This window comes from Anguilla anguilla, chromosome 6 (genome assembly GCF_013347855.1).
Source record: "Anguilla anguilla isolate fAngAng1 chromosome 6, fAngAng1.pri, whole genome shotgun sequence".
Classification (NCBI taxonomy): Eukaryota; Metazoa; Chordata; class Actinopteri; order Anguilliformes; family Anguillidae; genus Anguilla; species Anguilla anguilla.
Window position 1 is genome coordinate 26,628,831 of NC_049206.1, and position 16,383 is coordinate 26,645,213.

The 16,383-nt window shown below is 39.1% G+C and overlaps 1 protein-coding gene across 1 annotated transcript; it reads left to right on the forward strand.

Moving 5' to 3' along the window:
• Positions 1-1,456: 1,456 nt before the first annotated feature.
• LOC118229345 (potassium voltage-gated channel subfamily F member 1-like) lies at positions 1,457-4,670 on the forward strand. The gene has a single exon (XM_035421240.1). The coding sequence runs from the start codon at positions 2,068-2,070 to the stop codon at positions 3,529-3,531; it is 1,464 nt and encodes a 487-aa protein (XP_035277131.1). The 5' UTR covers positions 1,457-2,067; the 3' UTR covers positions 3,532-4,670.
• The last annotated feature ends 11,713 nt before the right edge of the window (positions 4,671-16,383 follow it).

Below are 16,383 nucleotides of genomic sequence, written 5' to 3' on the forward strand. Positions count from 1 at the left end.
AATTGGTCAGGGCGCATAAGTCAATTGAACACTTCTCCAAAATTTGAATATGTCTTTACCAGCCGATTTACAAGCAGGTCCTTAAGGAGTCTATTACCTCAAAGAGAGGAAGGAGGGAACCATTTTGACTAAAAATGTAGAATAGGCTTCTTCCTCACATTTGAAAATTTTAATATAGCTTATTACAATTACTTTATTTTATTTATTTATTTTTTGAATAAAGAGAGTGAATCATTCTGGAGAACACTGCACAAGTGTACAGAAACAGATTATCATGCTCTATAATCCTTTGAGAAGTGTTCAAATGTTGTTTAACCCATTCATACAGCTTAAAATGTATCATTTAGATTACTGATATTGGCCAATTGGATTAATGACTTTCAGTTCATTAAGCCCTTTGTATCATCTGTCTTTTATTCTTTTTTTTCTCTCTTTCAAACTTTCTTGATCTCCAGACTGAAATCCTAAACTAAGTTATGCTAAGTGTGGGACCAGTTATGTTTATATGTACACATTTAATATTACACAAGTGCTGGTCTAATCTAATCTTCACCCTGTGCTTGGTTCCCCCACTTAAATTAAAAAGTGGCATTGCTTACAGGTAATAGAATAAACTACACTGAGGGTGTTGATTGCAATCCTTGAGTTCAGTGATAGCTGTGTGTTGCAAAAAGTGAAACTTTCACTATGCTTTTCTTTGACTTACCCTTATGTAAGTGTACACGGGTATCTGTCACTTTATAAATGTAGCTACCTTGGTGAAAAGGCTTTTACTACTGTTCAGGTCAATGTAAAGAATACAGGGGCGTCCAGTCCAGACTCTGATTATTGCCATACCTACTGAGTGCCTGTAGAGGGAGTCAGCTCCTAAGTGTACTGAACTGCTGTGTCTATGTTGCGCAAATACTCACGGCTTTTACTCGTATATAGCGACAGTATACAGTACACCCCACAAAAGACAGCATACAGTTATGCATTATAAACAAGTGCAGCTTAGCGGAAAATATTTTCGGCAGAGATGCTTTACGTTATGGCGTATTCATCAATTTATTGTTTTAGCGTGCTTCGTTATTAGATTTTAAAGTGAACAGTGTTATACATAACAGTAATGAAATCCTTGTGATTGATAATAAATAATAACACATTCATTTATTCAGTGCAGTAGGCAAATACAATTCAGAAAAAAAGAATGAATTGCATTAAAAAGTAAAAATCCATAAACTACATTTTTTTACAATAAATATTAAATCAAACGCATGCATTTTGCTGTTAATCGCTTTAAGAATATCCAATAACCGTGTGAAATATAATAGCAGTAAATTATCAATAGGTAATATTGAATTTGATAGCGCCGATGAAACAGTTTGAATGGTTATGCCTTATTATATTCCCTCAGCCTTTAGTATTTCGCCTTGTATATAGGCTACAGTACGCGCGACCTTTAATAGGAGAAGCACAGATCAGAACAAAGGGTGTTATAATTAGTCTAATGTAATATGATTCCATGTTTCACTTACACGATAATTATGCATCACATTCTACACTGTATCAAGATGTTATCTGATTTCCAAATGATCCCCATCTCTTCTGATCCCGCCCACCCGCCTTCCGTCGTCTTTCCAACTACATCGGGCCCTCACATCACTTTTAGTCGGACGAATTTCAGCTGCGAAGCATACTTCGAAGTTGGATATCCCACGGGTGGGTAGAGGAGTGCTTGACTTAACTTTCCTTGCTTGCATAGAAGTGAGCGCTGCTCTGAGATAGGATATATTGACAGTGAACGGTCACATTCTCTAGGTGGCATTCTATGAGCGCACCGTTTTCATCAACATTTGCAAAATGTAATATCTGATGTTCTTCACAGCTGCGCACTTTTATTTAGTGGTGGACTAAGGACTCTTGGTGTGTTTTCTACTTCTCTCTGCAACAATAGGGTGGATTTACAGCGAACAACCTGTATAGCAACACAGACTGACAACAAACAACTGTAATGTAATTTCACACAATCTATCTTAGGAACATTTCACATTTTCGGAAATAGCTGCTAACTGTACATAGTGGAAGATGTGGGGATTACCCAGAACGCGATATGCCGACAGCAATATCTCGGAATCCAGCGAAGAAACCGAAATTGCGGTGAACATTGGAGGTGTGAAACACGTTCTGACCGGGGACTTGTTGAACCGCTACCCTGAGACTTTCCTGGCGGAGCTGGTGAATAATTCATCGGAATGTTTCGATACAGTAGCCTCACTTTGCGACGATTACGACACTGGAAAAGGAGAGATATATTTTGACAGAGACCCAGATATGTTTAAATGTATCATGGAATTGTATTACTATGGAGAGATCCATATCAAACGAGGAATCTGTCCCATTTGTTTCTTGAAAGAGATGGAGTTCTGGAAAATCGACCCAGATTTCCTGGACGAGTGCTGTAAGGGATGTCTGAAAGAGGCAGAGGAAGAATTGTCTGAAATCGCCGACAAAGTGAAATTGATTCTGGACGATATGGAAAGGGAGCCTGACGCCCGCCGCTGGCAAAGGTGCCAAACGTTCTTGTGGAAGTTGATGGAGAAGCCAGAGTGCTCACTACCTGCCCGCATCATCGCAATCTTGTCTTTCATCTTCATCCTCCTCTCCTCCGTGGTGATGTGCGTGGGGACCATCCCTGACCTGCAGATGCAGGATGCCGAGGGGAATAATGTGGAACACCCTACCTTAGAGGCCATTGAGACTGCCTGCATTGTTTGGTTTACTGTTGAGTACATTTTACGCCTGGTCTCCTCCCCTAATAAAGTGGACTTTCTCTTCTCCATCATGAATATGATTGACTTCCTGGCCATTATACCCTTCTACGTGGTGCTAACCCTGACCTACCTGGGCAATGTAGTAATGGGACTGTCAAACGTTCAACAGGCTGTACAGGCGCTGCGCATCATGCGCATTGCCCGCATCTTCAAGCTGGCACGCCACTCCTCAGGGCTACAGACGCTCACCTACGCGCTCAAGCAGAGCTTAAAAGAGCTGGGACTCTTGCTTATGTACATGGGCATAGGGATATTCCTTTTCTCGGCGATGGGCTACACTTTGGAGCAAAGTCACCCGGAAACCATGTTCTCGAGTATCCCTCAGTCGTTCTGGTGGGCCATTATCACAATGACAACTGTGGGTTACGGCGACATATACCCGAAGACAACACTAGGCCGTTGCAACGCTGCCGTTAGTTTCCTTTGTGGTGTGATCGCTATCGCGCTGCCGATCCACCCCATCATCAACAACTTTGTCATTTTTTACAATAAGCAAAGGATGCTGGAAAATGCTGCTAAACACGAACTAGAGCTTATGGCGCTGCAATCCGGGGTGGGCCGTCTAGAGGAGACGTCTCCGAAGTCGCTGAAATCTCATGGTGCAGTGAATTTGTGGGACAGCACCATGCGCACCTGTCAGAGCGATGCTTACATCCCGCTCCTGGAGGACTCTTCACAAAGAACGCCACTGTCGACCAGTAAAGATAAAGATGATTAGACTCAGACGAAAAATTAGACTATGGCGACTTTCAAGCAGACCATTGACCTCACGAGGGAAACAGCGATTGGTTTACGTTAAATTGTATTTTATGATTTATAGACGCATCTTGAATGAGAAACCGGAGAGCTTAATCTATACACTACTGTGCTTCTTTGGCCAAAGAAAACGCGTGTCCAGCTGAGGAAAAGGGCTGTGGCAAGTCGTTACTTTCTTACCAGGTATTCATTACATGTTTTATCAAAAAAATGAAATGACATCGTGATTAATACTCAGACTGCGTGAAATAGATGGAAAACGTTATTAAGATATTGGTTATTAAGTTATTCAATGCGAAAGGTTATCCATGTATATATTTATGTATTTATTAATTTTGCAACAACACGTATTAATTAGGACATTCAATAATCGCAGTGCTACTATGTCCATTTTACACGCTTGGCGTCTACTGGATTACTATTTAGAAACGTATCTTATTGCGTAAGAAAGGGTTCCCTTGTGATGAGCATCTTACAAATCATGATAGTAAACAAGATGAAAGGCGTCCTCATTTTTTGTCTAAAAGCCGGTGAATTCTGTCGATAATTACAGTTTAGAAAATACATAAATTAAGATTTAAAATAAATGCTAAATGCACATTTGATCATTTCGGCAGAGATGTCTGGGTGTCCTATTACTATTACTGTATGTGCGCTGGTTGACCATATGAGTAATTCGTCTTGAATAAGGTGTGCGCAAAATCCTACCAATGGGGCTATATATTGTGTAGGCCTATCTACAGGTTGGTGATATTAGTTTTAATTTAAGGACTGTTAATAAATTCTAGAAGCAAACGTAAAATACTTTATAAAGGATCTGCTTGCGTTAAGAAGAGTTTTACGTGTATTTTACTCTTTGAAAAGTGTTCCCATATCTTTTAATTTCTATTGAATCGGATGTCGACAAATGTATTCAAGGCCTTATATGTTTTAGTTTGCTATATGACTCTTCCTTGAATTAAAGTAAAATTGTCTTCTACTGTTGTTATTTTTTAAGCATGGACTCATCCTTCAAACTTGTAAAGTTTAATCTATTTTATAAATCATTTGTAAAATAATAATAATCGCTTAGAAGACATATTTGTCTATTTTATAATCATATCACAAATACATATGTGCCACTTTGCTGTTTGGTGATACCTTCATTTATTTTATTTAGATTTTCCATTGTACTTTCCATTACATATACATGTAAGTAAACTTTGTCAAAGCTTAAGGACGGGTAATGTGTAAATAATGTAGTTGACCTTGAGAATTTTTATGATTTGGTTTGTACTATGTTTCCAGCATTGTAGACTGAATTTAAAAAGAGTTCATAAATAAATATTATTGTTATCAAATTAGAAGCCTTACACTATTTTGCAAAGGAAATGTATAGATCAGAACATTCATTTTCTTAAAATATTAAGTCAAAAACACAAATGAGGTCATGCTGATATATTATTCAAGGTGAAATATATATACATATATATATATATATATATATATATATATATATATATTTTTTTTTTTTTTTTTTTTTTTTACATATATCTTTTTTTACTGTGTCTGTCTACATTACCACTGAGAAACACAAATAAGTGAATGTGTCATTCCAGGTCTTATGTAGGCTATTTGGTTTAGCAGCTTTTTCATATTAAATGGATAAATATATTCTTTCACATGTATTCCTGACCTTATATTTTTTATAGAAAATAAAATACTGTCCTATTGCAGAGTTTGGTTAGTATCTTGGGAGGGACTGGATGCAAACTCAATTTATTGCATTTAAATTGCGCAGAAAAAACGACGACAGTGACAAAAGTGACATTTAGATCTATGGGAAACACATCAGTAAATAGTCAAAAGTGCACATTCAATAACCATGGTGCTCATGCATTAGTACCATATGTAAGGGATTACAGAAGAGCAACTCTTCCTCAGGTGACTGAGAATGTCAATGCAAGACATGATCAGACTGTCAGGAAGAACGGTCTGTCGACAACTACACAAAGAGGGATATTATAGTTGGGTTGCAGTGCATGAACCCCTCATTACAAATACAAAAGCACATTTGAGTTCAGTGGTGCAAAACCCATATGCATTGGTCTACAGAGATGTGGAAAAAGTGATATGGTGAGGGGAGTCATCCTTCATCATATTCTCGGCAAGATAATGTGTGGCATACACCAAGAGAACCGTACAGGCCTGAATGCCTGACCCCTACAATGAGGGGGTCTGGTGGGTCTGTTATGCTGTGGGGGGGGGGGGGGGGGGGGGGGGTTATTGTAGTTAAACAACACCAAGTAATTGTCTGATAATGTAGCAAGTTAATAAAAAATGTTATAAATGTTTATATTATTTCTTAATGCGCATACAAATTAGGTCTAAATAACACCATACTTACTGCTTCTAGAAAATGTTTAATCCCCACAATCAAGGTTTTGACCTGCACTCGGTCTTCAACAGGACAAAAGTGTGTTTGACTGAACATGTACAACTTGTGGATGAACTGGGAGATGTACTTGTACTTATGATAAAAATACATCAAACACCTCTCATAAGCCTCACATAAAGTAGAAGTTTGTCCTGGGAGGCAGACACCCTAAACACCCTGACTGGCCTTCAAGTCAACTAGGAACCTCATAAACAGACATGTCTCCAGTGTTGAGTGCATCTGCCCATTGACATGTGAGGTATTTCCAGGGCTTGGCGTCCTGGAGATTAATGGTATGCTGGCCTTTGTTATACACCCATACAACTATAGCTTTGCAGCATCTAAAGATTTCCGGACACTAGCGCCCGTCATTGCACCTGTGTGGGTTTTTATATTCCCTGACAGATTGACTGATTTACAGTTTTCATATTATGAGATTGCTCAATGCCTCAGCCATGGCCTCTCAGAACAAACAGATGTACATTCAACCGGCTTCTAGTTTATAAATGACTGAGTTTAACAACACTCAGAATTGACAGTTCAGAGTTGGCTCTCAGTCAGTGTGGAAAAGCAGTGTGACAATCTCAGTGCAAAAATGGTCTAGTGAGCACTGAACTCAGAGAAGGAGATTCACTAAAACAGAATTGGTACCCCTAGCTACCAATTTTTCATGGGTAAAATGCAGTTACTGTCTGCAAATCTGCAAAAGCATTATGAGCAAGGCCATAAGTTTCATCCATATATGTCTGTGTGTGTATATTTTTAATTATAATTGAGGGGGATGCTAACTGTGACCGTCCATTCAATTAAAAAAACCCTTTGTGTTTATGCTAAATTGCCATGAACAACCTCCCTCTTGACACAATCTGATTGACTGGCTAGTAATGTATCATTTTGATATACCGCATTTGTTGGCACATCACAATGCCCTCGCTTTGTTGATCAAAAATAACTGTGCTTATCTGACAGGCATTTCTTCCCACAACTCTCTTTTCCTATCTCTTGTTGTTTTTCCCTGCCTGGTTCCTTCAACCAAAAAAAAAATAAAAATTAAAAATTAATAAAACTGTTGAAAAGCATGTAGTGATAATTTCATATACAATTTTAAAATCAATAGTAAATCTATGTGCCTCAAAGCACCTCCTGGAGCTTTTCAATGTAATTTGAGGTGCTATAAGGTCCTGTCTAAATTAATGATTTAATAAAATTTGCAAAAATATTCATTCGAGCAGGACCTCACAGCCCCTCAAATTCCTTTAAAAAACTACATGAGACACAAAGATTTGCTATTTTTTCCAAATTGCAGTTGAGGATACTGGAAGACCAAATGATCTTGCAACTTCTAGATGTCTGAGAGAGTCACAGTTTTGTGAACTACTTGATGGAGGACTTGCAAATCAATTTTGCGAGAAAACATGGAGCTACATGATGAATCATATTTGTTTTAAAAGGTTAAACCTGTCCTCAGTCTTGATTGATTCTCAGTCTTGGTGAAAACGCTAAAAACCAGGCAAACAACCAGAGATTTTTAAAAAATGCATGGGAAACCGGACCTTGATTTCATGAAACAAGGGAAAATCTGATCCAAGACACTTTGCTGTTATGGAAAAGTTGATAGACTGCCATTGATATCCAAAGCATTTGAATTCCATACAGCCTTTTTAATAACATGAACAGGCTAGCATGGTTTGTTATGCTGGTTAGAAAGAAAAGAAAGACAATGTCATTAGGAGGTGCTAACTATGAAATTCCAATAAGAAAGATGAGTGTTTTTGTTTTAACGAACTATTGGGTTTTTAAAGTTTGGTGTGACGGAAATTGATGTCTTTTTATTGCATATGTAAACTGGAAGGTTTGATTACACACATGTATACACTATATATAACGGGTCCCCAGGACCAATTTTGGGAATCGCATACATACATATTCCATTCTTAATAAATAAAATGAAAGCCAATGTACCAAAAAATCCTCGTCTCTCCTAAGAAATTATCATAGTTGCACTTCCTATTGATAACATGCAGACATGTAAGCTGATTTAATAAGACTTTATTTAGAATTGCAGGCTATAATTTTCTCTGATCGTGTTAAACTTAGTTTTACTTTAACTGCATGACACAATCTGCTATGCCTGGAATCCAACCCATAACCATATTGTTATTGGCACAGTGGACTTACATTGCTTGCAACACCGGGTGCTTAGCAACAGAGTCTAAATGACTTACAAGGACTAGATTTTGAGCATGGCAACAATACTGCAGATGAACAATACAGATAAAACAATTCAACATTAAATATGTTATATGTCAGTGAGAACTCATATTTAACACTTGTGAGAAATTTGCGCTTCATTAGAAGATGGCTAGCTGAAATGGGACACAGTGCTGACCTTTCAAATTAATTGAATTAATTTGGTTGGTATCGTGCTACCATGTATCTGAAAGAGATCATGTCCATTTGGTTTGTCCGATACATTTTTTTTTTTTTCAGTTTTGTTCGATACATCATTTCTGGACTGCATGTCTTCGTGAGATTTCATAGTACAGCCTAGAACGTATACAATTTAAAAAAAGGAAAAAATCTAAAAAAAGAAACACTACAAAAGCAAAACGCTTGAAGTAGCTTTGGCTAGGTTTGGGAGGCTATGGAAAATAGGTATCCTTGTATGTAAAAGCTTCTCAGGATCAGTGTAATTCACATATTGCCCAGCCCCATGGGACCCCCTTCATGTTCCCCATGGGTTTTGAGCAGGTGTTCACTGCTATCATGACCTTAGATTACACTCCTCCTGTCTATTTGACATCCACAATTGATCTATAATTCCCCACTGCGTAGTTTCTCAGTAAACTATTGATTATTGAATTTCTTAATTGGAACACACAGACATGCACACACACACATACAAACACACACACGCAAACACAGTACATTTTTGGTAAGGCTAATTATCCTTAATGGTCAAGTAGGAAAAGTAGTTTACAGGTCAGGCCGTTCTGTAGAAAATATAACTGTCCCAGAAGAAGAGCATGCATTGTACTGGCATGGAGAACATTATATTACTGGAAGATGCATTCAGGTTAAATAGGTCAGTGAATTCTGGTTTGAAATACGTTATTTCTTTCTTATTTATTGCGATCAGATCTTTTCAATGTGTATCCTTCCGAGCGGCCATGATACACAGAGTAGATCTGAGAATGTCGGGGCGTCTGCATGACTCACTGGAACAGAATGTTTCCTTGTGACTCAATTACATGCAGAGTGTTGGATTACACACAAAACAGAACCCCCCACCACCTGCCTTTCCCCTCTTTGACTGAGCATTTGATCCTTGCGATTAACTGTAAATAGAAGCACCTCCCTCTTGTCCCGGCATCTTGGAAAGAAAGAGCTTGGGTAAACACTGGACCTTTCCCAACGCTTGTAAAACATTTTTATTGTGTTCTACTGTAACCCAACAAGCCGCAAGTGGCCAGGACTAGCCATCCCTTAGGGTTAATTATCATTTTTCACTCTAAAAGATGCAAAGGGCACACAGTATAATAGTTCTTTCCTGAATGTTCTGAAGGCGAGCACTCAGGGTGAGAAATCATCACAACCAAGGGTAAATAAGAAAGTGAATTTAATAAAACAAAATTAAATAAACTAAATTTCATCTACTTCATACTCTAAAACCAAGTGATTAGAGGAAATAGAATAGGCTTCGGACAAAGTGATTCTAGAGATATTTTCACATTTAGCACCGCTAGAAGTCCATTTAAGTGCATCATTTTAAATACCAACCCAGAGATCTCTACCATTTCTTATATTTAAGCCCCTGCAAAGTTTTAATATTCCCCTGTATGCTGTGAATAGAGTCCTCTTCCTTTTCTTTTAATAATACCTTTCCTATAGAAACCAAGACAGTTCATGGATTCCACCTCTGATCTGAAGCAGTATTTCACCACCAAACAGAGTAAAATCCACAACTGACACACTGCCACAGACTGCCAGTTTAAGACCAACTGGCATAGCAGACTGGGTGAATTTCTGAGCTGACTTGCCTATAGAATCCTGTAAAATTCAGCAAAATTACATAATTTCAGACTAGACAGAAATGTCAAATGATTGTTTCCATGAATAAAACAAGGCATCTTTAGTAAGACATTTTTAGTATGCTTTTTATTTCTTTTATAATGTACGTAATGTTTTGATGGCAGTTCTGCCGACAGGCTTCCTATTGCACAATGGAATAAAACTATTACAGGTGCCATTTGCAATGTCTAACTATCACTATGTCCCTACCAGCTGTGCTACAGTTTGAACTGCACATTTGTAAGTCACTATGACTACAAGCGTCTGCCAGATGACTGAATTATAATTTCTGAGGTTAAATATCACTCTTGCTTCAGTGCAGTCTGTCACATACCCAGCCACACTAATTGATCATTTGATTGTTATCATTTAATGACTGCATATAGGCTATTAAAAGTCTAATCAGACTTACAGTAGTAAGGAAATTAATTCAATTATTTATCAGTCAGTTACCAAAGCTTTAAAGCCAATCCCAGGGCTGGCCCATGGCATAAACGCTCTATGTGGGTGTTTAGGGCCACAACCGCTGGGGGGCCCACACGACCACGAGGGGGGCCACACAATCCAATATTGATCTAATGTTATTTTCGTAATTACGTTATTCATCCCCTATTGCGGAACTAGCGGTATAAATCTTACATGGAATGGCAACAGAACATTTCATAACAATGTAATGTAAGAAGAATTTTACCAAGTGACCCCCCCCCCCCCCCCCCCCAGCTTGGCAGAATCCAACAGCACCCCCCACGCTCAAACAAATTTGTTTAGAGCCACCAAGATCCTAGGGCCGGCCCTGACCATCTAACTGGTAAAACATTTTCTACTGCCTTTCTCCCTTCTTGAAAAGACATAGGGGTCTGTGACATTAGCCATCAAATGTCTCATTGAGCAGACTCATGAGAATGCAAAGGCGAATATTACTAAAATGGCCGTGGCACTTATCCTGTTGTCAGTAGGCACTCAGCCACCAAGCAGCTGATATGATTTATCATACATTTCTGGGATATATGTAGGTGACTCTGAATACGGGGAGCTTGGATGCCAAAGAAAAAGCCATCCATCAGTGGTTTCAGTGTTGGTATTCAGCTGAAAACTGTCATGGTTCTGTGTTCCGGTCTGTGTTTCCCTTGTTGGGCCGCCAGATGGCGGCACTTCTGTTTTGTGTCCTGCTCCCCCTGTCTAATTGTATTATTGGTTTCAATTGTTCAATTATTGATTTTAGGTTGTCTCGTTTTCCCTTCCCTCTCTGTGGCCTGATTGTGCATTGTGCCCTGCTGTGTCTCGTCAGTGTCTTGTCTATTTAAGTCTTCTTCTTCCCTGACTCGGGTGCTGGTTCCTTGTGTTTTCGCTTGTGTTTCCACGTGTGTCTTGCCTAAGTGTTTGCCCGTGTTTCCCCGTGCCTGTTTTTGTCCATCTGTTTCTGCCCTGCCCGTTTAGCTTCTCTTTGGATTTTCTATTTTCTGTTTTTGAGTTTTTGTCATTAAAGTCTGTATTCCCCTTTTGGAGTTCTTGGGTTTTTTTTAAACTCTGCATTTGGGTCCATTCCCTCGACAACTCGTGACAAAAACACTTCCCACTCCATTTGCACTGAAGTTTAAATTAAAGGGACAAGCCTACTTTCACACATGGCAATATCAAAGTTTCCTTCCTGATAATATATCCTGGTTTCATTAAAATGTCATGGTTTTAAATCTTCACTCACTCCGCCTCCTGCATATATTATCTTTGTTTTTGGATTGAGTTGGTCCATGCCCTTCCCTGACATGTGTTAAAGTAGAATGGTTTACTGAAGTCGTATTTTTCTCTGCCTGTTATTTGCTATTTGCTCTCTTGGAAGAGAGATAATAAATCTTGTGGAGTTTAATTAACAAAATTGGTCTTGAGACACTAACTACATAGAGGTTGTATGGTGAATATGTAAGCATTCTGAATATGTACATATGAAATTCAAAATAAGTAGTTTATTTAATACACAAAAGAATCCATTGATGATAAACAATAATCTACTCACACATAGGTAGGTGTAATTTATGAAAACATGAGTGGATGTGCAGACTCAAGTTTTTGGGCATTCTAGTAGTCATTTATGGAGACAATGATATCAGATTTTATGTTGAATTATGAGTCATTTCAATTTCAGTAGTTCAGTAATTTAAGTATCTTGACCATGTTAATCATATTAACACCAATAATAATAAGAGATTTACATTTGTGGTTAGAATGACACACTGCACACCATAAGACTCTTAAGGTATTAGTTCTATATCAGTGTTTCTCAATGCCTGGGGACCCATTGAGTATGCTTGATTTGGTTCCAACCATAATCATAAACTTTGTATTGTAATGGGCTGCTAATTGTTCATAATTAGACACTTTAATGGTCTGTTGAAGGATTATTTACCCTCCTTAAGTCACATTATGTTAGACATTGGTATGCATGCCCTTTATTAATTCATGACACTGTAGCCAATAAGGCATCATCTAGAGGAAGGCATGGCACTGGCTTGCATGCCCTAAAAATAAGTGTTCACATCCCAGGAATTTCAATTGGTCAGACCAACTTATAAGTTAATTTACTGAAAAAACTGATTTATTCACATCCTTCTGTTCTGGGAAAACTTTGATCAGCTCATACTGGCACTCATTGTATGAAACATGCAATGCAGGTGAAAATATTTGCGTGATGCAACCATTATCTGTTTTATAGAATAACACATAATTTCATGAATGCTTTTAAATAAAACCGGTGCTCAGAACTTGCTAGAGAAATCTGCCACTCACAAATCATGGTCATTCTCCTGCCTCTCATTTTTCATTGACAACATGTGTGCTAATGGACACTTGAAAAGTCTGTGTATAGAGCAATTTCTGGTGAAAATACAGTCAAGTCGAGAATTGTTGCCACCGTTGTAAAAGATAACTGAAGGCCATGTAAAATAAAGAAAGCAGGTAATTTGTTATTCCTCAAAAATGGGAAAACAATATTCTTGATACAATTACTTAGAGAAAAAAGTAGCATTTTTAGCAAGTAAAAACTGTTTTCAATACTTTGGTGCCACATTCTATCACAAAGATAACACGACTGAGTAATTTTCAATAATATTCTGGCTTTTTAAAAATTATTACATGCATTGTGAAATTTGAATTATTACTGGTCCATAATGTATTGCTCCTTCTCCATGCAAGCAATGTGGCATGTGTGTGAGGGAAGGTGGATTTATGTTGACGTTGTAGCTGACTCAACAAAAGCAACAAAATTTCAATAGATTTGGAAATAATAATTTCTAAAAATTTGCCAATCACTTTAGTGAAACAAGGCCCAGGTTACTTTGCTTCCTAACCCAGAATCACTATTCCATTCACCTTATCAATCATGCTGTTATTACCACCCCTCCAATATCAGTGCAAACATTCATTTTAGAATGGAAACCTACCAAATATGGGGCTAGAATGAAACTACTGTATTTTAGGAAGCCAAACAAAATTATTAATAAAACTGAGGTTTGCTTTGCCTCGCTTCACCCAATAGCCTGACTGGTTTGAAAAGATGGTGAGGTGAGGATTTTCTGTGGTTTCTGCTACAACTCTTTAGTCTTTAGCCTAAGAAAAATACCCTCTAAGAAGGCAGCTAGTGTGACCCCATTACTGTGGTACATGCTTAGAGAGTGGTCATATACCAGGCATGCTGCTAATGGCATAACATGAGCACATTTGAAGAGTCAGACCGGGAAACTCAAATCTTGGAGGGCTGCTGTATCTGCTTGTTTTTGATGTGTTTCTGCTCTTACAGTAAGTGCTTCATTTAAGTCACTGATTGACTAAAGAGTCTGAACATCTTGTTTTCAAGGCCTAAAGTGGAGGCTGATTGAAAGGAAAGCACAAAAACTGGCCTTGCAGTACTGCAGTTTGAGACCTCTGAGTTAGAACTTGGTCACTGCACATGTTTCATTCTGTTGGGCAGAGAAAATTCCATCCGTTGAATAACCAGGCACGACGAGATGTATCATACAAGAAATAAGATTTATTGCACCTACACACAACATGATAAGGCCAAACTCCCCAGTTTGGGTTTCTAGAATGGCATAAAAAGGCAGAGAGAAGCACATGCACATGCATAGACTCACTTACAGGCTATAGGCTTATAGGCTATATTTCAAACTTGTTGTTGTCCTTGCGAGGTTCGTGGCCTGGAGACAGAGGGGCCCTGCTGCAAGGCTTAGGAATTTAGAGTGCCGCTTAAAGTAGTACCATACTTTTAGTTATGCTAGAGAAAACTCTCCTCCCTTCAATTCATGTGACTGAAGCAGGACAGGAGGCTAAGCTCTGGGCGATATGTGTTTCAAAGCAGTTTGACTTAAAACTGTTCACAGCTACAGTTGTCAGTAATTCTCTCATTTTTAAAACCAGAATTTTTTTTTACATTTCACAGTGCTGAAAGCTGCAGCTCTACGGTCTTTACATGCAGATAAGATGTCCCTAATGGTGACAGCATGCCCTTATCCTTTTTGCATTGGCCTTTGTCAATTTGGGTGGGTGCATTACAACACATGCATCGTCAGAAAGGATCACAGAACTTACAGTGTGAGCTGCAGCTGAACATGTGGCCCAGTGGCTGCTTTCAAATGCAGGCACACTGTATCTTAGAGAAACTGCACAGAGCCATGCTCTTCTGAAAATCAGATCAGGGTTGTAGATGAGATATGCATTAATGGGATATGGGATATGAGAAGGGAAATTGTTTGTACTCCCTGAGAGACACTCTGCAGGGAGTGGTGGGGGAGTGTGCCCTGACATGAAGGAGGGCTTGACGGTGTGTGGGCAGGGTCTCACACACACCGCTGTTAAACACACAGCAGCAGGCAAATTATTCCACTGTGGAATTACAGGAAGCACCATTTCACCATGGTGACTTGTGTACAATGCTGAATGCTGTTCCTTCTAAATTGTTTGTGTAACCGATTCGAGCAAGCCTGGGGGAAACCAGAGACCCTGACGCAGGCAGCATCAGTGAGTAGCGTATTAAACAGCAGCAACTGAGAGCCAGTCCCAGGACCCAGAATGGATCCCAATGGGACTGACAGAGCCAGCTAACAGCTAGCAGCTAACAGAAGTGGCCTTCTAGCCTTTCAGCTGCCATCTACTCACAAATATTCCAAGTGGGATTTCTCACCCAGTGTAATGTGTTTCTGCATTCCGCTGTTCACAGAGAATACATTGCTAGGCAGATGCAGGAACAGACATATCCAATCACTGCAGCAACCTTCCCTCCCCTATTTTAACCCTCTGTAGGCAGCATGCTCCAAACAACGTGAGAACCTTTTGAAAAACAAACCACCGCCTAACACGTCCGCGTACACCATGTTCAATGTACTCAAAACAAATTTTGTGTACAGTACTTTGTTTTATGTCACTCCAAGCCGCTTACTTCCTTACTGTACAGCATCGATTTCGGCACCCACAATGACCAAATTTAATTATACTATGAAATCAAATGTTGCAAAACTATTTTGTTGAAATTTGTTGAACGACACAACTGAATCAAATTCAACAGACGTATTTCTGCATTATAGTGGTTGAGAGAGGCTCTCTGTGAAATTGAGAACATGCTTCCTAGAACTCAGCATATCACCTACAAGTTCAGAGGAAATGCAGAGGAGATGGCAGCCAGGAGTCTTGAATACAGCTCAGGCAGATGCTAGTGCAAACCTACAATCATTCATCCGCTCTCATCAGCTGATAGTTTTGGCTCAGCTTAGCTCTGAAAGGACATTTCACTGGAGGTCAGACAGACTGCACTGTCATCAACACTTCTCCAAAATGGAACCAGGCTGCAATAAATCTTCTCTGACATTTCTACGCCTACCCCACTGGTCCATATCAATGTCGTCAAGCTCAGAAGGCAATGGCGGCCACTATGTTAGTCCTTCTCATATTTCATTCTGTTTTTTATTGATTTGCTTTGTGTCTTTGCCAAAGGGACCAACAGGTGTTGTTGGGGAAGGTTGAATGTTCAAAATGCCCCACTCCATTTGAGGCTGATCCATGCATAAGTGGGCTCAACAGTGGGGTTACCGAGTAGTGAACCACGACAACAGCAGTCACAAAAGTGCGCAATGCTGGTGAATGTCCTGAAGGGTTCAGTCCTGAAATAATCTATTCTTAGAAAGCACAAAGTAGTTCTGAGTGTTGCTGGCAAGTGGAGAGTTCCGCAATATTTACATTACCGCCAACTGTGGGCAAACAATATGCTACATTGCCACAGCACAGAGGAATTAACTGATTCTGTAGACCATACTGACTGTACATACTGTAAGCAGCCCTACAGTT